Source organism: Sturnira hondurensis, unplaced genomic scaffold (assembly GCF_014824575.4).
Source record: "Sturnira hondurensis isolate 20B ecotype Veracruz unplaced genomic scaffold, ASM1482457v3 Scaffold0009244, whole genome shotgun sequence".
In the NCBI taxonomy this organism is placed as follows: Eukaryota; Metazoa; Chordata; class Mammalia; order Chiroptera; family Phyllostomidae; genus Sturnira; species Sturnira hondurensis.
Window position 1 is genome coordinate 6,747,749 of NW_028081875.1, and position 26,323 is coordinate 6,774,071.

The window sequence follows — 26,323 nt, forward strand, 5'->3', positions numbered from 1 at the left end:
AAGTGCTATATTTTAAAATGACTTCTGTTCTCCTTCAGTTAAATTCAGAATTTAAAATGTGTGATGATTAGAATAAACAATAAAAAATAAATCTCTAAAAAATAAAACATGCTATGAGAAAAATGTTTAGAGAGACTTTTTTTTTTCCTATTGTGGCAAGGGATGGATACTTTTATGTTTTAGCTACTGACTGTAAGCTTTAAAAATCAATTTCTGATCCTGGCCAGTGTGGCTCAGTTGGTTGGAGCTGTCATCCCATAGACCAAAAGACTGCAGGTTTGATCCCTGGTCGGGGTGCACATGAGAGGCAACCAGTTGATGTTTTCTTGCCTGTCTCCCTTTCTGTCTCTATAAAAAGCAATAAAAGTGTCCTTCAGTGAGAATTAAAAAATGATAATCTCTGGTTATCAAGACACAATGCCAAGTCTGATTTAAAACCAGTTCCTAGAAAAACAGGACTTCCACCAAGATGGAGGCATAGGTGGAAACACTGTGCCTTCTCCCACAACCAAGTTTGAATACAACAAAGGTTTGGAGAACAAAGACACAGCCAAAGGACAGAAAATTTAATTATACGGAAGTCCGACTACATCTAACCGTTCAACGGGGACGGTAAGAGGGGCGGAGCCAGCAGCGAGCAGGGTTGGACAGGACAGATCCCCCGACCTAGGCACACAGGCAGCCCGGAACCAGTCGGGGTGTGGGGCAGACTGACCGCGGTTGCACATTCGCACACAGTGAAACGGACCACGCAGGCCCCAGGGGACAAGGGCTGACGGCGGTGGCACACTCGTGTGCAATGGGACGAAACACGTGGGCCCGGTGACGGCAGCAGCTGAGGCACCAGTGAGGGCCGCGGCAGCAGACAGGACACCATAGTCCCTCTTTGACCCCGCCCCCACATACAGTGTCACAACCCAGCGACTTAGTTGCCCTGTGCTAGTGAACACCTTAGGGATCCGATCCTGCTACGGAACAGGCACGAACAGCCCAAAAGATGGCGCAAGAAGAACTCAAAGTCCCAGAGCCCATAACTCTCAGCGACCAAGAGATTGCCAGCCTCTCAGATGCACAGTTCAAGACACTGGTCATCAGGATGCTCACAGAACTGGTTGATTATAGTCACAAATTAGAGTAACATATGAAGGCTAAACTAATTGAAATGAAGGGAGATGCACAGGAATCCAATAGCGATGGAAAGGAAACTGGGACTCAAATCAATGGAATGGACCAGAAGGAAGAACGAAACATCCAACCAGAAAGGAATGAAGAAATGGGAATTCCAAAAAATGAGGAGAGGCTTAGGAACCTCCAAGACATCTTTAAACGTTCCAACATCCGGATTATAGGGGTACCAGAAGGGGGAAAGAAACAGCCATGAGTGGAACACTTGTTTGAGCAAATAATAAAGGAGAACTTCCCTAGTGTGGCAAAGGAAATAGACTTCCAGGAAATCCAGGAAGCTCAGAGAGTCCCAAAGAAGGTGGACCCAAGAAGGAACACACCAAGGCACATCATAATTACATTAGCCAAGATGAAAATGAAGGAGAGAATCCTAGAAGCAGCAAGAGATAAGGGGACAGTCACCTACAGAGGAGTACCCATCAGACTGTCAGCGGATTTCTCAAAAGAGACCTTACAGGCAAGAAGGGGCTGGAAAGAAGTATTCCAAGTCATGAAATCCAAAGACCTACAGCCAAGATTGCTTTATCCAGCAAAACTTTCATTTAGAATGGAAGGACAGATAAAGTGCTTCTCAGATAAGGTCAAGTTCAAGGAGTTCATCATCACCAAGCCCTTATTATATGAAATGCTAAAGGGACTTATATAAGAAAAAGAAGATGAAAAATATGAACAGTGAAAGGACAGCAAACTCACAGTTATTAACAACCACACCTAAAACAAAAGCAAACCAAGAGGACAGCTAGATCAGGAGTGGAACCATAGAAATGAAGAACACATGGAGGGTTAGCAACAGGGGAGTGGGAGGAGGAGAAGGGGGGAGAAGGTACAGAAAATAGCATAGACAGTAGGTAGAAAATAGATAGGGGGGAGGGCAAGAATAGTGGGGGGAATATAGAATCTAAAGAACTTGAGATATGTGGTTATAAACTAAGGGGGGAGAATGGTGGGGGAGGGAGTGTGTGGTGGGAGGGGAATGAAAGGGGTGAATAGAACAACTGTAATGGTATAATCAATAAAATATATATAAAGAAAATAAAAATAAAAAAATAAAACCAGTTTCTAGAAAAATAGAGTACCTAGGAATAAACTTAACCAAGGAGGTGGGAGACCTGTACTTATAAAATGACAGAACACTGAAGAAAGAAATTAATAGAGACACAAATAAATGGAAGTATACCATGTTCGTGGATTAGAAGAATTAACATCATCAAAATGTCCATACCACCCAAAGCAATTTATAGATTCGAAGAAATCCCTATTAAAGTACCAATGACATATTTCACATATATAGAACAAATATTGAAAAAATGTATGGACCAATAAATGTCCCTGAATAGGCTCAGCAATTTTGAAAAAGAAGAACGAAGTAGGCGGGATCACAATACCTGATATCAAACTATATTATAAGGCCGCTGTAATCAAAACAGTCTGGTAATGGCATAAGAACAGACACAAAGATCAGTGGAACAGAACAGAGAACGAAGAAAGAAAACCATGTCCCTATTATCAATTAATACTCAATAAAGGGGCCAGGAGCATAAAATGGAGTAAAAATAACCTCATCAATACATGGTGTTAGGAGATCTGGACAGGTACATGCAAAAAAAAGTGAAACTTGACCACCAACTTACACCATACACAAAAATAAACTCAATATGGATAAGAGACTTGAATATAAATGGTACCATACAGTCCTAAGAACATAGGAAAATTTCAGATATCCCATGCAGCAACATTTTCACCAATATCTGCCCTAGCACAAGGGACATGAGGGAAAGAATAAACAAATGGGACCACACTAAATTAAAAAGCTTCTGCACGGCTAAAGAAAACATCAGCGAAATAAAAAGGGAACCAACTGTATGGAAAAACATATTTGCCAATGATACCTAAAACATGAGTTTGACCTCCAAAATATATAAAGAACTCACATGACTCCACACCAGGAAGACAGAAAATACAATTAAAAATTGGGCAAAAGACCTAAACAGACACTTCTCCAAGGAGGTCACATACAGGGCCCAGAGACATATGAAAGGATACTTAACATCACTAGCCAACAGAGAGATGCAAATTAAAACCACAATGAGATACCACTTCACACCAGTCAGAATGGCCATCATAAACACATCAATAAACAAGTGCTAGGAGGTTGCAGAGAAAAGGGAACCCTAGTAACTGTTGGTGGAAATGCAGACTGGTGCAACCACTGTGGAGAACAGTATGGAATTTCCTCAAAAATCTGAAAATGGAACAGCTCTTTGATCCAGTAATTCCACTGCTGGGATTATACCCTAAGAATACTGAAACACCAATTCAAAAGAACCTACACACCGCTATGTTCATAGCAGCACTATTTACAATAGCCAAGTGCTGGAAATTGCCCAAGTGCCCATCAGTAAATCAGATGAAAAAACAGTGGTATTGTACATGTTGGAATGCTACAGGCAGAAAGAACTCCTACCCTTCAGGACAGCATGGATGGAAATGAAGAGTATTATGCTAAGTGAAATAAGCCAGGTAGTGAAAGACAAATACCCTATAATCTCACCTATAAGTGGAATGTAATCAACAAAACAAACAGGGAAAAAAAGGGCCACAGACATGGAAATAATGAACAAACTGACAGGGACCAGAGTGGAGGAGGGGTAGGGATAATGGGGGAAACGAGAAGGGTCAAGTCAAGGAACGTGTACGAAGGACTCATGGACATGGACAATGGGATAGGGAATGTCTTTGGGAGCAGGGCAGGGTGAGGAAGGCTAGATGGGGCGGGGTAGAACAATGGGTGGGAATGGGGACAACTGTAACTGAAAAACAAAAAAAAAGAATGGCTATAAAAAGAAATTGGTTCCTGCTTTCCAATTCTACTTCTCCTCCAAGTTTAGGTTGCTTATTAAATAAGACTATGCCTCTGTGATAGACCGGGTCCCAGGAAGGAGAGATATTGGTATTACCATTCCAGCTCTCACTGGGGATAGATGAGAAACCTATAGTTGCAGGCTCCCAGATTCTCTGTATCATATCTGTATTTATATCTGTATCTCTACCTACCTCTAATACTTAAAATGATCTTTGTTCTAAGAGTAGTGTCATCAAAAACTAATTTATACAGCTGACCACAGAATTCATCCAGTTCCTAAAAACTGGTTACTGGGCTGACTTTACTAATCCCATTTATCACATAATAACTCTTCTGATGGCTGCCCACTTAGAGTATTTCCGAACTGGTGTTTGAGGTCAGCCTCAGGAGTAGCTGAGCTTGAACTCCTTTTCTTTGGTATGATGCTTTTGGCCTAGACATAGAAACTTTTAAATGGAATTAAAAAGGAAAATACAACAGCTAAGATCCTGAAAAGCCCTCTAGATAACTTCTGTGCAACACTACATCAAATAAGCTAGTGTTTTCCATATGGCTAAACACTGGAATTTAAAGTGCTATTAGAACTGAAGACAATTATGATGACTTTCTGCTCAGTTTAGACATATTACACCATGATTTTTAGAACAGAGTAAGGAAACAAATCTAAAATATGACAAGAAAAGAAGAATGTTACCTCTCACCAAAATAAAGTGTGAGTGGAGGGCAATGGATTATTTTTACTTTTAATTTCAGTTAGTAACAATCTAGGGGAAAATTCTAGTAAGTATTACAACTGAGCCACAGAATGAACTTCTAAGACTTTAACAAAGGTCTAGTGAAAAGAATCGTTTAAGATGAATATGACACTATTTATGCACTGAATACATAATTCACCATTAGGCTGAGGTAAATACAGTGGCATAATCCTCTGAAAAATACTTCTGACATAATGAAGGAAATTAACTGTGTGGAAAAGTGCTGTTCCAACTCTCTGCTCCCTTCACACCTCAAGTTTGTGTACACTGCTCTGCTATTCCTGCATTCCCTGTTTTAATGTCTTCTCAACAGAATCACTGAGAAAACAGAAGTAGTGATAGTGAGCCAGATATAAACAATTTCCAATGAAGACCTTAATAAATAACTTTAAAACAAGCATTGTTAGGCTCCAGCCATTATCCATTGATAAATGTGGATCTGTTGGCTTCTTTTTTCTTGAACAATCACAAGTCTTAAAGGCTTCAGAAGATGTCCTCCAGAACTTCAGAGTGTTTTATTTACTGAACAAGAGATTTCACTACTAACCTTACCTGCTTCATACTCTGTTGACTACTCTACCAATATAAGCTTAATCTTCATAGATAAAACAGTATATATTTTCATAGCACCAAGTCTGTATCCACTACTGTGAAATTTATTTTCAAGGGAATTTGATGTTCCATCATGCATGAAGTTATTTATTTGCTCCCAAAGTAACTTTATTTGCAAAATGTCAGTAAAGTTCATAGCTCTCTGTTAAAATTCAAGCCACTCTGTCATGTAAATACAATTGGATGGCGAAATCTCACCACCTTCATGGCAGTCGTCAAAAACCTTTAAAAGAAAAAAGTTTATATTCAAACCGAAGTTTTATAATGTCAAATTAAATGTCAACTATAACTCAAGTTTCTGCTAATGCAAAATATAAAAATATCCAAGACCCAACTATTTTTTTCAAGTACTATTAAAAACAAAACTGTCAAAATAAGAGATTGGGACTGTACTTAAGAACATACAATACTCTAATGGGACCTGCTCTGTGATCACAGAATTAGTTAATGGGAAATCTTTTACTACAGCATAAAGATGAGCATGTTCGCCTGCCCACTGGGAAAAAGGCTATCAGTGGATAACACAGGAATACAAGAAGGAAGACCTATAAATAAGAATAAGTTAATTTTGACTTACCAAATGTCTCATGTTTAGCTTTCCTTTTTGTGAAGGGATGCTGAATAGAATTCCTAATATGCCAGCCTTTTTTCTAATAATTGAAACCATGGCATAGAGTGCTTAGAAGTATAAAAGGGACCAGTCTCATGAGATAAAACAGACTAGCAGCCCAAGAATATAAATGTGATGAGGGCTAGGACAGTACCTATAGCACACAGTTGACACTCATAAGCTAAATGGGAATGAAGAGTGTTGCAGCATGGTTGTTACTTCTAAGCTACATGCTCTTAGGTCTTCCTTAGCTTAACTTCCCTTCTACTTAAGAGGAAATGACACCACTAGCTTGAAAGGACACAAGCAGGATTAAATGAAACCACACAAATCTTCAAAAATATGTCTGGCCATAGTACAGTCTCAACAAATCTCACTTCCACCCTGCTTAGGTTAAATGATTAATGCTTGTCAAAAAGCATCCATTTCAGGGCCAATACAAATTTCTTATGTAAGGCAAGATTTGTTCATTAAACGTCTGTCATCAATGTTACATAGAGGTTTGAGATCTTGGTCAACCCTGAGAGTGAGAAACTGGGGTGTGCTTTTGCTGGTATGTCATGTGGCAGTCAAGTATAAAGTGAAGTCACTTCAACTCACCGGACAGAGTCCACAGGGGGCCCGAACCAAACCCGTAGGTGGGATGATTGGATTGACTGCCCTATAGAGTTTCATGTGTCCGTCTACACTGCCAACTGTGCCTTCTTTTGCAGCGATGATAGTCATCTCCACTTTCCCATCATAGATGAGTGTATTCAAGATGGTTTCAATGTCCTCCATGGACAATTCTACCTATAAAAGAGGATGTATGAAAAAGAAAACAAAAAGGACAAAGAGACATTCTTTTGGAGAGTGTTAAAAACAGTACAGGGTCACAATTCCTTAGCAAAATGGGGAAGCATTATGCTGGCAAGTAATCAAAAGTACAAAGAGGTTGAACAATGGTCCAATTTCACACAAACCACTCATGCTGGGGACAGAACACTTACCTCAAACTGAGTTTGACCTCGCTGATATATTTACTTTTATGAGTAAAATCTAGAAGTCTTGTAAAGTAACATTTCTTTGAAAAGAACTTGATAGAGATTTATAAAATGCTTGAGCAGAATGGTACTTTACACATCAAACAATCTTTAGTCGAAATTCATAGTTTGTTTAACAAATGAGAAATTTGGGAAATGAAAATGACTTGTCCAAGTGTCCATTTCAATTTCTTCTCCAACTGTAAAGCATCCAGCATAATTTCCTTAAGTATGGGTCTTAAAAAGTATGATAACACTGCTTGCTTCTCATAAGATCGAAAATACCAATAAATGACAACTGACATAATGACTTATATTTAGCATGTATGTTGAAATGTGCCTGACAAAGTCAAGAACTTATCAAACAGACCTTTCATCCTGACAGTGAATTACACTGCCAGGCCTCCACTCTGCTGCTCTCTCTCTCTGAAGCTCACATACAGTTAAGCAGCGCCAATGGCAATGACCACGTTTGCCTAAATGGATCAGGACAATGCTTTCTCAAAGCGGGTTCTACCGAATATTTACAAGTTATCACCTGAAAAAAGGATCTAGACCAAATATGTTTGGAACACATTGTAAACTATATCCCTATGATAAACAAGTTTTTAAAAATAAGATTAAAATTAGAAACTGAGTTCTAACCTTACTGATTCCCAATTCACAGATATATTTCCATACTTCGTGTGATGATGCAAAAGAACTATTTCTTTGTATCATTGGATTCTGTTTGCTTTCTCGTGCTGTTTCTGCCTGTAAGGGTAGAAACATAAATCTCAGCAAGAATACTAGCATTTTCTAAATTTATACAGAGCAAAATCAAGAGCAGAAAATACTTTGTTTAGTACATGACTGTTTACTCAATTATGCCTTACCTTGGTTTGCAGGAACTTAAAACACTGTTGGTTAAGCACCTCTACAAATTCAGATTCAAAATCCTGGTCACTATACCAGGCTCCACCAGTCACAGACCGGTCAGGTTGCAGGTTATAGAGCATATACACCTTTTTTTTTGAGGCCTAGGAAAAAACATGCACAATAGATGTGGTTATAAGCTCACAGTCTCCCATGACTGGGATTTGGGAAAAAAAACACCAAAAAACAAAAACAAATTTTGTTTTAAGAGTTTTAGATTTACAAAATTATTGCAAAAAATGGAATAAAATTTCCATTTCCATTAATAATTTCCATTATTCCATTTCCATTTCCATTCCAAGGTAATAATGGAAATGGAATAAAATTTCCATTTCCATTATTACCTTGTAATAATTTCCATAGTATTTACATCTTACATGAGGGTACATTTGTCACAATTAATGAACCAATATCGATACATTATTATGAACTAAACTATACTTTATTCATATTTCCTTAATTTTTCCATAATGTCCCTTTTATGGTTCAGGATTCTATCTAAGATACCACATTAGACTTAGTTGTCAAGGCTCCTGAGGCAATTTCTAGCTGTGACAATTTCTGTCTTATTGGTGAACTTGCCAGTTTTGAGAATTACTAGTCAGGTATTCTATAGGATGCCCTTAATTGAGATTTATATGATGTTTTTCTGATAGACTGGAAAAAAACACCTTCTTATCACATCACATCAAGGGTATTTGATTATCACCAAGTGATGACTGACTGTCAACATTATGACTTATCAGTGTTGATATTAACTATAATTTCCTGTGTAAAAGTAGTGATTCTCACTTTTCTTCACTGTAGTTACTTTTTCTCCTGCTCTTTCTTGGGAAGAAAGTGACCATGCACAGTTCACAGTTAAGAATTTGGAATTACGTTTTACTTCCTTCAGGGTGAAATGTCTACATAAATTATTTGGAATTTTTCTGCATGAAAGATTTTGTCTAATCTGCCCCATTTCTTTATTTATTCAAACATTTATCTGTTGGCATGGATTCATGAATATTTATACTACTTTATTCTGCAATCTTGAAAACATGATGCTAAGTGAAAGAAAGCAGACACAAAAGACCAAGTATTGTATAATTCCATTTATAGGAAATGTCCAGAATAAGCAAATTCATAGAGACAGAAAGCACCTTAGTGGTTGTCAGGGCCTGGGGGCAGGGAGGCTAGGGAGTGACTGCTAGTGGGGTCACATTTTGGGGTGATAAACATGTTCTAAAATTAGACGAATGTGATAGTTGTGTTTTTCTGTGAAAACAGTAAAACCCAATAAATCATACTCTTTAAGAAGATTAATTTTATGATATATAAGTTATATCTCGATGAAGCTATTAAAAATAAAGATGTAGGAGAATTGTCAAAATCAAGCTAGGTGATGGGTATGTGGGGATTCATTATGTTATTTACTTTTGTATTGATAGGAAATTATCCATTAAAAATATGGAAGAGAAATAACATTCTAACTTAGACAGTGGTATGACAAATATCAATGATTAAATAATATCAAATGAATACTAAATCTTTTTTTTGTGGTTCACCTGGCTTTTAAAAACTATTCTTTTTCAATTACAGTTGACATTCAATATTGGTTTACATTATTTTCAGGTGCACAGCACAGCAGGTAGACAATCATATACCTTACAAAGTGATCCTCCCGATATTTCAAGTACCCACCTGGCACCATGATAGTCACTACATTATTGACTATATTCTCTATGCTGTACTTTACATTCCTGTAACTATTTTGTAGCTACCAATCTATATTTATACACTTCATCTTTGCACCCAGCCTACCAACTCTTCTTCCAATCTGGCAACCAGCAATTGTTTCTCTGTATCAATGACTCTGTTTCGATTTGTTTATTCATATAGTTTTTTCTTTAGGTTCCACATATAAGTAGAATCATACATTTTCTTTGTCTTTCTCTATCTAATTTCACTTAGCATAATACTCTCTAGGTCCACCCATGCTGTCACCAATGATAAGATTCCATTCTTTTTTATCTCTCCATCTACTGATGGGCACTTGGATTGCTTCCACAGGGGTGCACATATTGAATCAGTTTTGGGTTTCTTCAGATATTTACCCAGAAGTGGAACTGCTGAGTCATAAGGCAGTTCCATTTTTAATTGTTTTGAGGAAACTTCATTCTGTTTCTTCAACCAATTGCATGAATATCAAATTCTTAAATGCTAAAATCTGTGTTCAAGCCAACTTTAGTCTAGGGGAATCCTGGCTCCTCTGATTCCTAAATCAGTGAGGTCAATAGCAGATGTCTCTGATGGACCCAGCTGTGGAGTATGGAGCCCCTGAAGGACGTGATAGGTGGAAGGGATGAGAAGGAGAAACACTCTCTACTGGAACAGAAGCTCAACCAGAGCAGGGATCTTTCTCTGACTTGTTTAATAATGTATCCCAAGCACACAAAACAGTGCCTGGCACATAGCAAACACACAATAGATATTTGTTCAATGAGCTATCTAATATGCCAGGATGAGGTAAATTCTCTTATATATCACAAAATCCAGGAAGAATGTTCATGATTCTGAAAATTATCCTGAATAGCTTTAGATTTCTGAGTGGTTAGCCAACTAGACAGTGCTCTATCTAAGCAGCACCTCCAAACTAATGAGTTAAATTTTAAAAAATCTTTTTTGATCAGTTGCTTTAAATCACAACATGGCTTAAATAACAACTTTAAAAAACCCTGAAATATACTTGGAGCAATATATGTACAGCCAACATTTGAGAGAAGAAAAGAGAACACTACTCACTGCCACAGACTTAACAGCTTTGATCAGCTTTTTACTTTCCAAATTCTTCAGAATTTTGTTAATTTCTGTTAATGGCAAATTACTTTTATACCGGATATCTCTGCTCCATATTCCTATGAGAAAGTAAAGTAAAATAAGTTGAAAACTCTAGGATTTGTGTTTATAAACCCCATTGCTTATATCTCATTCCAAAACTAGGAAAATATACATGTATATACTCCTAATGCTTAGGTATTGGAAAAATTAAGTGACTTAGAAGAAAGAATCTGAGAGAGTACCAAAAATATGCAAAAACAATACCTAAGTCATATGTTCTATTTAGCAACTGAAAATTTCTTAGAATCCTAACGTGGAACCTTTTTAAAAACAAATGACAAGGACATTTTTGTAATGAAAGAAAAATGCTGAAATGTTACTGAATTAATGCAGTTTTGGACTACATGATGACATCTCACTCAATGATAAACTGCATATATACTGGAAGTCCCATAAGATTATAATGGAGCTGAAAATTCTATTGCCTGGTGACATCACAGCTGTTCTAACGTTGTAGCCCAACTCATTACTTTCGTGTTTGTGGTGATGCTGGTGTAAGCAAATCTGCAAGCTGTATAAAAATACAGCATATACAACTACTTACAGTACATAATACTTGATGATGGTAATACTTGATGACTATGTTACTGATGTATGTATTTACTCTACTTATCACAAATAATTTAGAATATACTTTTACTCACAAATAATTTAGAGTATACTCTTTTTACTTATAAAAAAGTTTGCTGTAGAACAGTATGCTGCAGTAACCTCATACAAATCAGATTTACTGTGTCTGTTGACTGTACCCTTTTCTCTAGTGCATGATTTAATCTCATGTCAACACTATTACAGTCTAGGTGTGTAGTAGATTTATACCATCTAAGTCAACTTCCTTTTTAAAAAATTCTTATGTATTGATTTGAGAGAAGAGAGAGAGAGAAAGAGAAAAACATCAACTTATTGTTTTACTTACTTATGTACGTATTCCTTGGTTGCTTCTTCTATGAACCCTGACTGGGGATTAAACCCACAACCTCGGCTCATCGCAACAATGCTATAACCAACTGAGCTACTCAGCCAGGATGGTTTATACCATCTATGTTTCAGTGAACTCTGTAATGTTTGCAAAATAACAATCAAATCACCTAACAATGCATTTTCAGAACTTATCCATGTAGTTAAGTGGTGCTTGACGATATTATATTGTCTCTTCCATTCCCTCCTGCACCTCAACTTTTGTTTTTCTTTATATTTCACTTCAGATTATATATGTGAAAAATAAACTTAAGTTTGGGGTGGGTCAGCTGCCATCTTCAAGGGAGAGCAAAAATTTCTTTATGACAGCCCCTCTGTCCATTATTTATACAGTACTACATTGGGGAAATGAAAACTAGAAGATTATAGTTCTTACAGCCAGTAACAGTCCTGTACAGAAAGCTATAATTTTTCTTTCAAAGAAGAAAATAGGAAAAATGGGAATTTTATGTGAAAATACTTCACTCTATTTTCTTCACAACAGAAAAGCATAATGAGATAGGAAGACTTTTTCTAATAGAGAATGGCTTTTTCATAGGTCTATTTAAAATATTTTAATTAAACTTTCTAATTAATACATATAAAAATTACATGGTTTCAGATTACATCATAAATGTTAAAGCTAACAGATCAAACAGGTCCTAAAGTGCAGTAACAGCAATTTAGATACAGTTCTTCTATGAAGATAGAGGAACTAAAAAGCTGTAGAGGGACCTAGTCAGACAATGCCACACTGCACTACACATCTCTCTGTCTTTTTTGGCAAACCCAAACAGATGTTATTATCCACAATTTACAGAGAAAATGAAGAAAACAAGGCTTCCAAAGCACAGAGAGTGAGAATTTAAAAAAAAGAACCTTAAGTTTTAATTTAGTTTGGATAATACAATCACCTAGTTCAACATTCAGAACTTTCTTTCCATCCCTACCCACAGTCATCTAACTCCTGCCTCCTTTGAGGCAACAATGACATCATTCCATGAGTCCTTTAAGCATATGTACAGTACAGGACAGAGCAAAAGTAAGCTTACAGTTGTTTGTATGGAAAATAATACAATAATTAATAATAAAACAAGAATAAACTGTTTTGCATACTCACAATTGTAAACGTACTTTTTCCCTACCCTGTACATATGTATACTTCCTTCTCCTTTTTACATAAATGGCAGTGTACACATGATCCATACCCTGGGAAGACAGGATCTCAGTTCCTATATCTAGTCCTAAAGTCAATGTTGTTTTCTGCTTCTTCCTTCACATGCTTACCTTTATTTCCTGCATCCTCTATGATCTGATATACTAGTTTTTCTTGGTTATCTGATCCCTTCATTTTACTGCAGGGGAATAAAGTAGAATTAGGAAGGCAAAGAGACACACACACAATAATCTAATAATCTACATGACTACTTAAATGAATTAGCAGACAAAGTCATCACATTGATTTATTTACCAAAAAAAGAGCATACCTTAAAAACAATGAGACAAGATTTTTAAACAAGTTGCAAAACAGTAAGGCTAGTCCGGATTGGTGTGGCTTAGTGAGTTTGGCATGGTCCCACAAACTGAAAGGTCACTGGTTCAATTTCTGGTCAGGGCACGTGCCTGGGATGAGGGCCAGGTTTCCAGCTGGGGGCATGCAAGAGGCACCTGATCGATGTTTCTCTAGAACATTGATGTTTCTTTCCCTTTTTTTCTCCCTCCCTTACTGTCTCTAAAAATAAATAAAATCTTAGAAAGAAACAGTATGAATAGCATGATCCCATTTGTGTTTAAAAGAGATTATATATAAATATATAAGCATCTGTATCTATTTATATATATCTAGAAGAAAAGATATACACCAAATTATTAACAATAGTTATCTCTGGGAAATGGAACTCATGATAGGAGACAGGGATGATGTGCAGGAGGTTTACATTATGCTACTCTGTATTGGCTTTTTTCCCAAAAGTATATATTATTTTTGTAATAATTAAAGTTTTCAAAAAAATTTAATTTTAGAGAGAGGGAGAGGGAGGGAGAAAGAGGGAGAGAAACATCAATGTGTGGTTGCCTCTTGCGAGCCCCCTACTGGGGACCTGGCCTGCAAACCAGGTCTGTGCCCCAACCAGGATTCAAACTGGCAACCCTTTGGTTCGCAGGCCAGCACTCAATCCACTGAGCCATACCAGCCAGGGCAAAAGTTTTCTTAAAATGATATAATTTGGTGCTTACCCAGCATTCTGGGAATCCTTTATTCTATAGAGAAGGCCTGTATTGCTCCTCAAGAGATCCAATTGACCCTAAATTTTAAAAATAGAAAATAGCAGTTAATTGCTTTGTAGATACACCAAATGCAATGACAAATGTCAATGAATGCATTTTTTAATGTTTAACACAGACTAAAATATGCCACATCTTGTTACTTGTCAGTTCCACACTTGAGATTTGTTTTTGCATACCTACCACATGCAGTGTACTTTTAAAAACTTACCTCTTTATCTCATCGTTTTCTAATATTAACACCTAAAAATTACCTATATGCTAGATCCTGGCTTAGTTATATGATCAATGCACAAAGATTATAAACAAGCAGCTTTACAATAATAGAAATAAAATCTGTATTCAAATTAAAATAAAATCAATAAATACAATACAAATAAAATATAATTTATGTAACATAAAGTTCAAATAAAGGCTGACATGCATAAATATTCTATCACACGATGATTAAATAAAAGTTACAAAGTTAAGTGACATTTACTGATATGTGTGATTTCTATTGTGTTACATGAAAATTAGGTAAAAAGGTCAACCAATGAATAAAAGACCTGCAATTTTGTTGTTCTCTAATGAGTCAAAAGTAAAATAAAGCATGTCTAACATATGCTTCTGAATTTCCTTGGGTCTGAACTTAGGAACACCCAGATTTCTGGGTGGCAATACCACTGGGTTTCTGGCAGTATGGGGAAGCCATGGCTAAGATGGGCAGACCCGTGACTTGAAAATGGGTTTACCTATGGCTTAACAGTATTACCTCCCTACTGACTCCACTAAGCAGCAAAACTGAACCACAAAGCTCAATTTAGAGGCTCCATTCAGTCTTTTAATTCAATCAAGAACATTTAATGAACACCAGTCTGATTGTTGTTTGGGGGTACAAACATGTATTCTACAAGAAAATCACACAGCTAAATGCAATACAAGATGGCTGGCATTACGAGAGAGGTAGGTGCCCAGGACAATGTGGCTCAGTTGGTTGGAGTGTCATCCCATAAACTGAAAGGTCACAGGTTTGATTCCCAGTCAGAGCACATACCTACGTTGCAGGTTCGGTCCCCAGTTGGGCCACATGCAAGAGGCAACCAACTGATGCTTCTCTCTCACATCAATGTTTCTCTCCCTCTTTCCCTCCCTTCCCCTCTTTCTAAAATAAGCATATCCTGGGGTGAGGCTAAAAATAAAAATTTTTTAAAAATAAATGTTAAGTAATGAGTGGGATGGGCTCTCAGAGCAGCAGCTCTGAGATCGGGGATTCAGGGAGATTTCCTGGGGACAAGAGCAGGGTCTTGAAGAATAATGAGAAGTTAGTCAGTCTGTGTAGAATGGGAAGAAGGGCCTTCCCTTTTAAGTAAGGAAGACTGCTTGAGCAAAGGATCTGGGGCATACAATAGCATAATGTGGTAGGAAACCAAGAAGAATCTGTTCTGTTTGAAACCAAACTTTTGAGGCACAATGATGGCAAAAGATAAGGCAGGTAAGGAAGGCAGGGGCTTAATGTGGTCAATCCATGAGTTTGGACTTGAATCTCTACTGCTGAAAAGAAGCATTTCTGGTAGCTAAGTGACTTAGTCAGATCTACATTTAAGGCAGATCAGGCTATCTGCTCTGAGGCAGATGGAACCAGGAAATCCAGTTAGGATACACTGTAATAGTCCAGGTAAAAGCCTAGAGCCTGAACACATGTGGGGGTAGTAGGAATGGAAATAGGGGGATAATTTGATACTTATTTAAGAGTTAAAATCAGTAATACTTTGTGATTTATTAATAATCACTCTTTTTTGCTTAAAATTCTTTAATAGCTCCACCACTGCCTACAGCCTGTAAGCCAATAGGACTGGCAATAGATGGGGTCCTTCACAGAGGTGGTGAAAAGAGAGGAAGGTACTGAGGATGATTTTCAGACAGAAAGGAAAGGGTTGAAATGGTTGAAAGGGTGGTAGCGGAACAAAAACATTTTCCATTGCCAGCATTTCCATTTCCCAGCATTCCTTCCTCTATCCTTCTTGGGCTGAAGACCTTCATCAACATGAATTGACTACAAAGCATCAACAGTCCCTTTTCCTGGTGCTAAAACAAGGGTCAACAATCTAGGCCACTGTTTTTACAAACAGTTTTTATTGGGACACTGTCACGTCCATTCATGTAGACATGGACCATAGCTATTTTCTTGAAAAATTTATCTACTGTGTTAGAAACTGAATGGCCCAACAAAGTCTAAAATGTACACTATCTGGCACTTATGTTTTTAAAGATCTTAATTATTTATTTTTAGAGAGAGGGGAGGGGAGGGAGAAAGAGTGAGAGAGAAACATTGATCAGCTACCTCTTATACATGCCCCAACCAGGGACCAAACCTGCAACCCAGGTATGTGCTCTGACCAGGAACCAAACCAGCAATGTTTCACTTTGTAGGAAGATGCCCAACCAACTGAACTACAGTGTTAAGGGCTGCTATCTGGTACTTTACACAAAAAGTTTGCCAACCCCTGAGCTACAAGGTTAAAGGGAACAGTTTAACCAAAGTTTGCTTGTCCTTAAATCTCCATATCCAGAGTCCTTAGAAATCCAATAAAGCTGAGATTTTAAAAGTGTAACAGCCTTCAGATGAGCCCTTAGTATAGAAATCTTTTATGTAATTAATACTAAGCAAACCAAAATGCTCTCAGGACATGGGAGTTTTGATGATAGAGGAAAGGAAAGAGAAATAGGTAGATTTAGAACATGGTAGGGTGTTTTGGGGCAGTAGAGGAGAATGAAGATGTAAGAGCAGGTAGAAGGGATTCACTGAAAAAAAAAAAAAAAAAAACCCACCACTGCTCTTACTTGGGGCACATCCTACACTTCCTCCCAGAGGCCTAATACTGTTCACATTCAACTGGACTCATTCCTGCCTCTTGAAATGCTCAATGTGAGATTGTGGAGAATGATACCCTAATAAGTTGGCTCTGTGATGACTCAGAAAAATCAGGGGGATGTATTTCATAGGGAATGTCCCAACACCAGTAGGAAGAAAACAGAACGTAAGTAGGGACTTTGTCTATATATCTTTATGTATCTTAAAGACAACTAGGTTAAGAAATACAACAGTTAAACAAAATATATTTATTTCATTTGTCTTATAAAATGATTAATAATTTTCTCTTTCCTCAATTCAGGCAGTCTGAGCTGTTTCCTGGTTTAGAATCTTATCAGTCACAAGCTAACATACCTTCTAATGTTTTTATGACTAATAATAGAAAGTAATGACAATGGTAATTTTAAAAAAGTAATTATATTAACTAGTGGATTCACCTTACCATAGACAACAGTCTATTGATTGCCACTGCCCGCTGCTGAGCCTCTATATGAGGCATTTCATTTTGAATTACTTGGTCTGTGATTCCATGAGGAAACTGGTGACATAATTCTATAATCCTAGAACAAAGAAATTAACAACATTATGCATGTTTTTTAGTTATTTTTGAGAGGCAGTGGGGGAAAACACTAGTAGAACAATTGGAAATTGTGTCTTTCTTCACATTTGGGTTTCTATGATGGTTCTGAATCAAAGCTTTCAAAAAACATGTTTACTTTATTATTACTTAAGGAAAATATTTTTCTTTCACTAATATGTACTTTAAACTAGAACAAAGGTCAAATAAAAACAAGGAAAAATCTTAATGCTGAGACTTCAATTTTTTCAGACACAAGTACAACAAAATTAGGATACTGTGCATTGGACAGCCATAAGTCTGCAAGCAGAAGGCAAGTCAGATACTTCTGGTGGGAAGCCAAAATTTGTAACAACTCACAACTGCGGCCTGCTTTTAGAATGATCTCTACCAAACCAAAAAAAAAAAAGTCCAAATCTTCACCTTGTCATGGGATCATCATGTTATTCATAACAGTTTGAGAAAGTTGGTTCTTTTAAAACTATGTGGTAACCTAAAAGTAGCAGTGCAATGACAGAAATATAAAATTGAGAGAGGCTTTAGATGCCCTACAATCTTGACTTAAATACTTCACAAAAACCGTTTTTGGCTAAATGCTGCTTTGTAATCACAAACTGCACCCTAATTTCGCCCAAGCGTTCTGTCGTGGGAGTTTCCATAGCGATAAGAGCTGTCTTGTACCAGAACGTGTATCCTCATCTATTGTAAAAACTCCTTCTTCTTTCTGAGCATCGACAACCTTAACTCTGGAAGGCGGCGCATCACCGTAATTTCCCGCACAGCACAGCCACAGCTACACAAAACTGCAGACTGTCAGGTTCCTTTCAAACTCCTTGAGAGTTTTGCTCTCCCGGGGTGAGGGGTAGGTGCAGACCCGGCAACCCCATTCCTAAGCGCTCAGTGACCTTGTCCCGGTATCTCCCGAAGGTCCCGGGAGAAAAGATCCCGATGCCCAAATGCCCCGCCGCCTGCGGAGCTTCCGAGCCAGGAACCGAGCCTCACCCACTAATTTACCTGTTTTCTATTTCTACCGGGTCTGCGTCCGGAAGCTGCAGCTTCACCTTCACCTCAGCCATGAAGGTGTAGTTCCCACCCCCAAGGGGAAGAGACGCACACAACGGCCTGATAAGAAACAGCAGCACTGGAGAAACGGAGAAGACAGAACAAGCCCTTGGCGGTCGGCCTTCTTTCTGAAGTCGCAGCCGGTCCTTCCTTGTCTGTCGGCTTGAGGTGGCCAAACTGCGCCTGCTCTCCCTCGCTCATGGGCGCCGCCATATCCTCTTATTCTTTTTTTCCAGAGTGTCATGCCTGTCGGGTGAACGAAACTAGTTCCCTCATTCTGAGTTGAGACGCCACTTTTTAGCACCTTTCCAACCTCTGTGAAGGCGTATTCTTGGATGCCTATGGTGAAGCCTTAGGAAAGGACCTTCAGGCCGGTAACCCTCTCCCAGTCAAGCCTCATGGGCGGAGCTGGTTGCTAGGAACCGAGTTTTCACCAATCACCTGCCTAGCTCTCAGTAGGCGGGGCACGGCTCGCAGCGTCTTTGGTAACGGAGACCTTGGCCGGTGAGAAGGCCGGAGGCAGTGGAAGGTGAGTTTTCTGGTTGGGGATTGCAGTTATTTCGGGGGTCTCAATTTGGTCCCGGTGGCTGCAGGTGGGGGAGGAGGCGGACCTCCCACACTCCTGTCGAAAAGGAGAGAAAAATCTTTGCGCGTAATAGGTGGGAATCGGGACCAGACAGGGTTCCGGATCCGAGTGGCGAAGGGGCAGTGAGGGAGGTGGAGTTGGGGCTTGGGGGTGCTGTTTTCCCTACACTGTCACTTGGGCCTGTCCGATCGGTCTACTCCTTGATCCCCTTTGCTTGAGGCCCACCTGCCGCCCCAGACTCCAAAGGGCAGCTCCTAGTTAGCCACACCAGGATTACTCGCTCCTAATTACTCATTTTTTTGCAACTATTTTTTTATTTTAACTGACTCTCACGCAGATGGAAATGTGACGACGCGCAAGCCCCCCAAGTCCACCCGTTCTTTTGTAGGAGATAGTGATCTATTAGTATTTGCAGTTCAAATTCCTGACCTCCGACCTGGAACTACGATTTTTTTTTATTTTTTATTTTTTATTTTATATTTATTTATTTTTACAGAGAAGGGAAGGGAAGGAGAAAGAGTGGGAGAGAAACATCAATGTGCGGTTGCCTCTCATGTGTCCCCTACTGGGGACCTGGCCTGCAACCCAGGCATGTGCCCTGACTGGGAATCCAGCCAGCGACCCTTTACTTCACAGGCCCGTGCTCAATCCACTGAGCTACACCAGCCGGGCTGAAACTACGATCTTATCTTACCAGGCATTAAGTTCTCTTCCGCATTTATTTATTTATTATCACTTTTGGGAATACAGTCTGTGACAAAACTCAGACCACGAGATGTTCAGGGCAGCATTATTTAGAATTGCGACAATCAAAAGAAACTAGTAATATCCTTAATACCTAACCACAAATTGATAAAATTATATAAGTAAGTGAAAAACTGAATAATAGAGTGAGGGTGCAATAAATAAACTATAAAATTGAATGAATTATATAGATTATAGTTGAGTAAAACCTATGTATCCACAAACACTGGAATTTGAACAGGCTATACAGTGATGTAAATTTGGTTGTGTTAGGGTGAGGGTTTTTTCCTTGAATTCTTTACATACTAAAAATTATGACACTGTCCAGAAAAAAGTAAGTAAGGCTCCATACTTATATTTAATAAATATATATTTGTGGGGTGACTTTCCTCTCAAGTCCCCCCAGTGTGCCACGGATGAGAGTAAACATGACATAGATATGATGTTATCTGCTTGGGGAGGAGAGGTGGCTGTTTTCCCAGAGGAAAAAGGCCGTGAGCAGTGGCCAGTTTCTCAGGGGAAAAAGGTGTTGAGACCCTTCCTCTGGGCTTTTATTGGGTTGCAATACACAGGAATACAGGGTGGCAAGGATCAAATAGTAGGTAACATTTCAAAGAAATCTGAGGGCTTACTATGAGTCAGAGTCTGTCAGGAACAAAGTTTTAAGGTTTCTTGCTCCAACCCTTAACATATGAATGAAAGACTCTTAGCAGAGCAGATTTTACAGGTTTATCAGGAAGTCTGTGATGCCAGATTTTTCCCCAGGACACACTCTAGCAAGGCAAGGAGCTGCACCTCTCCCCATCAGGTATTCAAGCTTAAGGGGATTAGAGCCAGGAAGTGATTCTCCAAGAGGACATGGGAACTTGGGCTATGTCAAAGGGAGGGGGGAGCAAGAGTCCATTGCTCTTTGTTGCATCCCCCCCCTCCCCAGTCCTTCCATAATGGCCTCCCAAATGATCAGGTCTGGCCTAGGTTGCTCCTCCTCTGAGGGGTCTTACCTGCCCGGCCATGCTTTGGGGGAAGGGAGGAAACTGAGGCAGCATTTGCTACCGGACACAAGCTTGGTCTCCTGAGGCTCGCATTCCAGAGGTCCTTAGCCAGAGGGGGTAGAGTTACAATTCCTAGAACCAAGCAGAGCGGTCCACAGCATATATTTATTAATAACTATATGTTTACAATATTCATATTTATATTTGCTGCGACTGGTTCAGCTGGATGGGTCAGGTCCCGAGTGAAGGTGATGGGGGAGGGGGGTTGAGAAATCAAGAGATATTCAAAGCAGGGTCAGGTGGAGTCCTTTCTCTGGGATGCAGAAGAGGGAACTGTTTATTGGTGGAGTCAGGCTGTATATATTGAGCCAGCTTTGAAGCAGAGCGTAAGAAAGAAAAACCGCAAGGCTAGGTACATTTTATTTTTAAAGAACATTTGTTGCTCCTTCTTGGTACAATGATATAGCAAGCAGCCAAGTCATTCTTTTCTTACAGCAATCTATCAGGCAGTCTTCCGTGGCCTAGGGCAGCTGTGCTCAACCCGAGGCCTGCTTCCAACTCCTTTGGCATGTATTATCCTGCTTGGCTCTCCACACTATTTAAATGTATTTATATAAAATATATTTATTAATATATAAATTTATGTATGTATAAATATAGTAGATAGAGTGGGAGACTTTTGTGTTTGTCCCTCACTGTTTATATTGGTGACAACTTTCTTTCCTCTGAGGCCTGATACTCTGCCATCCTTCTAAAGTTCCTTTGCAGCTTTCAAATGCAAGAACTACCTGATGACAACTGCAGGGCCTTGGACCTGGAACTTACTCAGAGGAGTTGGCTCTAAATTAACATTTCATGCTATATATACATGCATACTATTGTGTCTGTTTTTCTTGTATGATGAGTTGCCCTGAAGCCAAGAGAGGTGGCACAGGAAAGGCTGATAATGATCCAGAGGGAACTTGGACCAGATCATTAGTGATGGTCTCTGTTCTTATGCTATCATTTAATTTGCCCATTTAAAATAACTCCATTCCCCCATCCCATGTATTCATGCTCTTTTTCCATGAGTAAAGTTAAGTATTTAGAATCAAAACCCCAACACAAGACTTCAACAGCAAAAAATATAGCTGAAGCAATAATTATTTCAATTAAAAATCGAATGAGTCATGCCAGAGGCATGGGGTCATGCTGGGGAGCTCCATTCCAGGACTGTCAAAGAAGGCACAGGGCGGCAGGAGCCCACACCAGAGGGCCCCCGAAGTAGAAGCAGCCACTGCTACCACTATTTGCTGAGCACAGCCCAGTGGGCCATGGTGTTGTCCATGTGCTTGACCTGGATGAAGGAGGAAGACAAAGAGCCCACCATCTCTCCATCGAGGCTGGCAGGGAGGGTGAATACTTAAGAAATTGCCCCCTTTCCCGCAGGCTCTTCACAGTTGTTTGGCTTCGGAGTTGTATTTAGTGTCACAACTATTGACCTAAAATGGAAGCATGTACACCTGCAAAACTTGGCTCCCGTGACCCAACCACCATTTTTAACTTTCAATAGTGAAGTTAAAATGGATGTAAATAAGATTGAAGAGTTTCTTGAAGTCTTATGCCCTCCCAAGTACTTAAGCTTTCACCAATACACCCAAATCAGATACTACTAGAATGTACATCTTTGCCAAATTCTCTGCGTATATTGAGAATTCCAGCCAGAAGCTAATGAAGCATTGGAGAGGGGTCTCTTGAAAACACAAAATTCGATGAATATCTGAATTCTCCCCTTCCTTATAAAATTGATGAGAATAATATGGACGACATCAAGTTTCCCACATGTAAATTTCTTCATGGCAGTTAAATTACATTGGCTGATTGCAACCTGCTGCCCAAACTGCACATTGTCAAGGTGGTGGTCACAAAAGTATCACAGTTTTGATAGTCTAAAAAGAATAACAGGCATCTAGAGATACTAAACTAAAGATTTAGTAGGGATGCATTCATTAATATCTGTCCCAGTGATAAGGGAGTTGAAATAGCATATAGTGTTGTAGCCAAAAGACTTACCAAGTAAAATAGCACTTATGAGACAGATGTCTTCACATCTTATCCTGACAAGAATATGCTTTTCCTAGCAGACTGCTACACTTCCTATAAAGTAGAATTTTATTTTTCATGAACATGGCAGTTATTCAATATTAGCATAAAAGCTAGATAAGGTATAGTGGCTATCTTTAAACATATACTCCTACGCAGTATTATTTTAAAATTCTTTTACTCTGCCTACCTTTTTTATCTCATATCCTCCTCTCTTCTAATTTGGAGACACTTGATTACAAAATTTCTACTTTAGAGGGAGTTTGCCATCTCTGTAGAGCCTTCACTATTGTGTCCATTCACAGTGTATATAGATGGCAGAACTTTTGAGGTGTAATATTGAACTGTTAAAGTAGTAACTATGGCCTCATCACTCAGCCCCAAACTGGTACATAATGCATGGTACAAGAATATTTATGTATTTTTATAGTATTTAGTAAGAGTATATGAAAGAATTGCTACTGTTTCAAAAAACTCAGTTTAGTCTATCTTGGATATATGCTAAAGGGTGTTACCACCAGAGAAGAGAGCCTTATACCGAAGTCACTACAAATTTTGCTATTTTACTTTGTACACAGATTTTTACTTTCTCTAAAAGCATTTATCATTTATATCAATTGTAATATCTGACACTACATAGAAGCTAAAAGTTTAGAGGAGGAATAATATTCTCAATCCTTCTTGAGCATTTTATACATATATGATATACCAATGGGAACCTGATATTATGTCTAAATGTGTTTGTTATATGTATTTTTCCCATTGACATTCATTTGGAACATTATTGCTCTCTTCCATTATTTTAAACATGTCCTTTTTATAAGTAAGCATAGACCTTGCTGCTTGTAGGTTTTTCGAGTGACGCTACATAAACTGATATTTAGTTGATTGAGCTATAACAGTACAGTGATTCATAAGGTAAAAATGAACACTTACAGAAATTAACCTAAGGAATGTAGGGTGGAATTGTCAAAATATTAAGTAGAATTTTGTTTCTAAAGCATATTTAATGTGGGTAATCTAAAGAATGCCTTATCCATCCCATATAAAAAATAAGATAAAACACATATTTGCAGCTTTTCCATCCCACCCTCTTTTACTATTAGGCTTTGGGTAGAGGGTGGCTCACTCCCTTTGGATTAAATTATAGTTGTTAGGTGAGTATGTATTTACTGCAGTTTTGTCTAATGTTGATCATGGCATTTCTTTCAATTAAATTTTTCAATGGCCACAATGAGGAATAGCACTCTGCATGTTCATTTGTTTTTAAATTGAATTCCTAAACCAAGTATTTGTGCTGTAAAAAGGGAGGATGTACTTTGTGAAAATAAACAAATGTTTGCTGTGTATTTATTCATTTTTTAAAATGGACTTTCTAAATACTACTCCAAAGATGGGGTTGTGACTGTAATACATTTTCGGTAAGTTTTTAACTTAACTTCTTTTTTTTAAAATATTTTATTTATTTATCTTTAGAGGGGAAGGGAAGGAGAGAGGAAGGAAACATCAATGTATGGTTGCTTCTCATGCATCCCCTGCAGGGAACTGGCTCCTGCCGGAAACTGGCCTGCAACCCAAGCATGTGCCCTGACTGGGAATCGAACCTCGATCTTCTGGTTCGCAGGCCCGCGCTCAATCCACTGAGCTACACCAGCCAGGGCTAACTTAACTTCTTTAAGAAGTACTATTCCTCATAGGCTGTTTTTTGGAAATTTTAAGTATATTGCTTTTAAAATGGCAATCATTTCCTCCCTTTGATATGCTAACATTTAGTAACCATTGGCTTTATGGAAGCAGCCCAGTTTTTATAAGCACACTACATATGTTTAACCTATCTTAAGTAATTAGCTTAGTACAGAAAGATAAGAAAAGCTCCATATTGTATCCATTTGGCTCAGGGAAATTTGCTTTACCTTTATTAAAACTCCTTATTGCTGATCAAAAGTTTGAGTGCTCACCTTTCTGTCATTAAATATTGGATGCTGATTTATCTGCTTCCAGGAATAAGCACTATCAGGTTATCTAGTGAGAAATTCTATAGCAGTAGCTTCAGTGGGCAAAAAAATACTGAATCTGAAGGCTCCGCCCCTTACCACTAACTGGTATGGTAAGCCAAAAAAAAAAAAGGCACAAATGAAAGAACAGATCAAAGCTCCAGAAAAAATACAACTAAGCAATGAAGAGATGCACAGTTCAAGAGATGCATCCTAATCAGGATGCTCACTGAAATGGTTGAGTATGGTCACAAACTAGAGGAAAAAGTGAAGGCTATGAAAGTGAAATAAAGGAAAATGTACAGGGAACCAACAGTGAAGGGAAGGAAGCCGGGACTCAAATCAACAGTTTGCAGAAAAAGGAAGAAATAAACTTTCAACCAGAACAGAATGAGGAAACAAGAATTTGAAAAAATGAGGAGAGGCTTAGGAACCTACGGGACAACTTTAAATGTTCCAACATCTGAATCATACAGCTGCCAGGAGGAGAAGAGGAAGAGCAAGAAATTGAAAACTTATTTGAAAACATAATGAAGGAGATTTCCCCAATCTGGCAAAGGAAATAGACTTCCAGGAAGTCCAGGAAGCTCAGAGAGTTCCAAAGAAGTTGGACCCAAGGAGGAACACACCAAGGCACATCATCATTATATTACCCAAGATGAAAGATGAGAGAATCTTCAAAGCAGCAATAGAAAAGGAGACAGTTACCTACAAAGGGGTTCCCATTAGACTATCAGTTGATTTCTCAAAAGAAACCCTGCAGGAAAGGAGGGGCTGGAAAGAAGTATTTGAAGTCATGAAAGGCAAGAACCTACATCCAAGATTGCTCTATCCAGCAAAGCTATCATTTAGAATGGAAGAGCAGATAAAGTGCTTCCCAGATAAGGTCAAGTTAAAGGAGTTCATCATTACCAATCCCTTATTATATGAAATGTTAAAGGGGGGCTTCTAGGAAAAAGAAGATCTAAGAAAAAGAAGAAAAAGAAAAAGAAGATCAAAATATTGAAATCTAAGAAAAAGAAGATCAAAAATATTAACAGTAAAATTACAACAAACTTATGACTATTGACAACTGAACTCAAAACAAAAACAAACTAAGCAAACAAGTAGAATAGGAACAGATTCACAGAAATAGAGATCACATGGAGGGTTCTCAACAAGGAGGAGGAGGGGGGAGAATGGAGGAAAAAATACCCGGAATAAGAAGCATAAATGGTAAGTACAAAAGAGACAGGGGGAGGTTAAAAATAGGATGGATTAGAGAAGCCAAAGAACCTATATACGTATGACACATGGGCATGAACTAAGGTGGGGAAATGATGGTAGGAAGGAGCTACAGGGTGGAGGGCA

General features: G+C 38.5%; 1 protein-coding gene and 1 pseudogene across 2 annotated transcripts; one reads left to right on the forward strand and one right to left on the reverse strand.

Annotated features, from left to right (window-relative positions):
* Positions 1–5,443: 5,443 nt before the first annotated feature.
* On the reverse strand, positions 5,444–18,965 carry POLR3F (RNA polymerase III subunit F). Of its 2 annotated transcripts, XM_037057037.1 has the most exons (9): positions 18,528–18,962; positions 17,379–17,496; positions 14,035–14,102; positions 13,087–13,154; positions 10,747–10,859; positions 7,923–8,066; positions 7,693–7,800; positions 6,626–6,817; positions 5,444–5,638 (listed from the first exon to the last, which is right to left on the reverse strand). In XM_037057037.1, exons 1-9 carry the CDS (start codon positions 18,587–18,589, stop codon positions 5,561–5,563), a joined length of 951 nt encoding a protein of 316 aa, XP_036912932.1. In that variant the 5' UTR covers positions 18,590–18,962; the 3' UTR covers positions 5,444–5,560. The 2 variants fall into 2 exon arrangements, with proteins under 2 accessions (XP_036912932.1, XP_036912933.1); XM_037057038.1 differs by lacking the exon at positions 7,693–7,800 and having other exon boundaries at positions 18,528–18,965.
* A 3,245-nt stretch (positions 18,966–22,210) lies between these two features.
* LOC118994342 (chloride intracellular channel protein 4-like) lies at positions 22,211–22,992 on the forward strand (annotated as a pseudogene).
* The last annotated feature ends 3,331 nt before the right edge of the window (positions 22,993–26,323 follow it).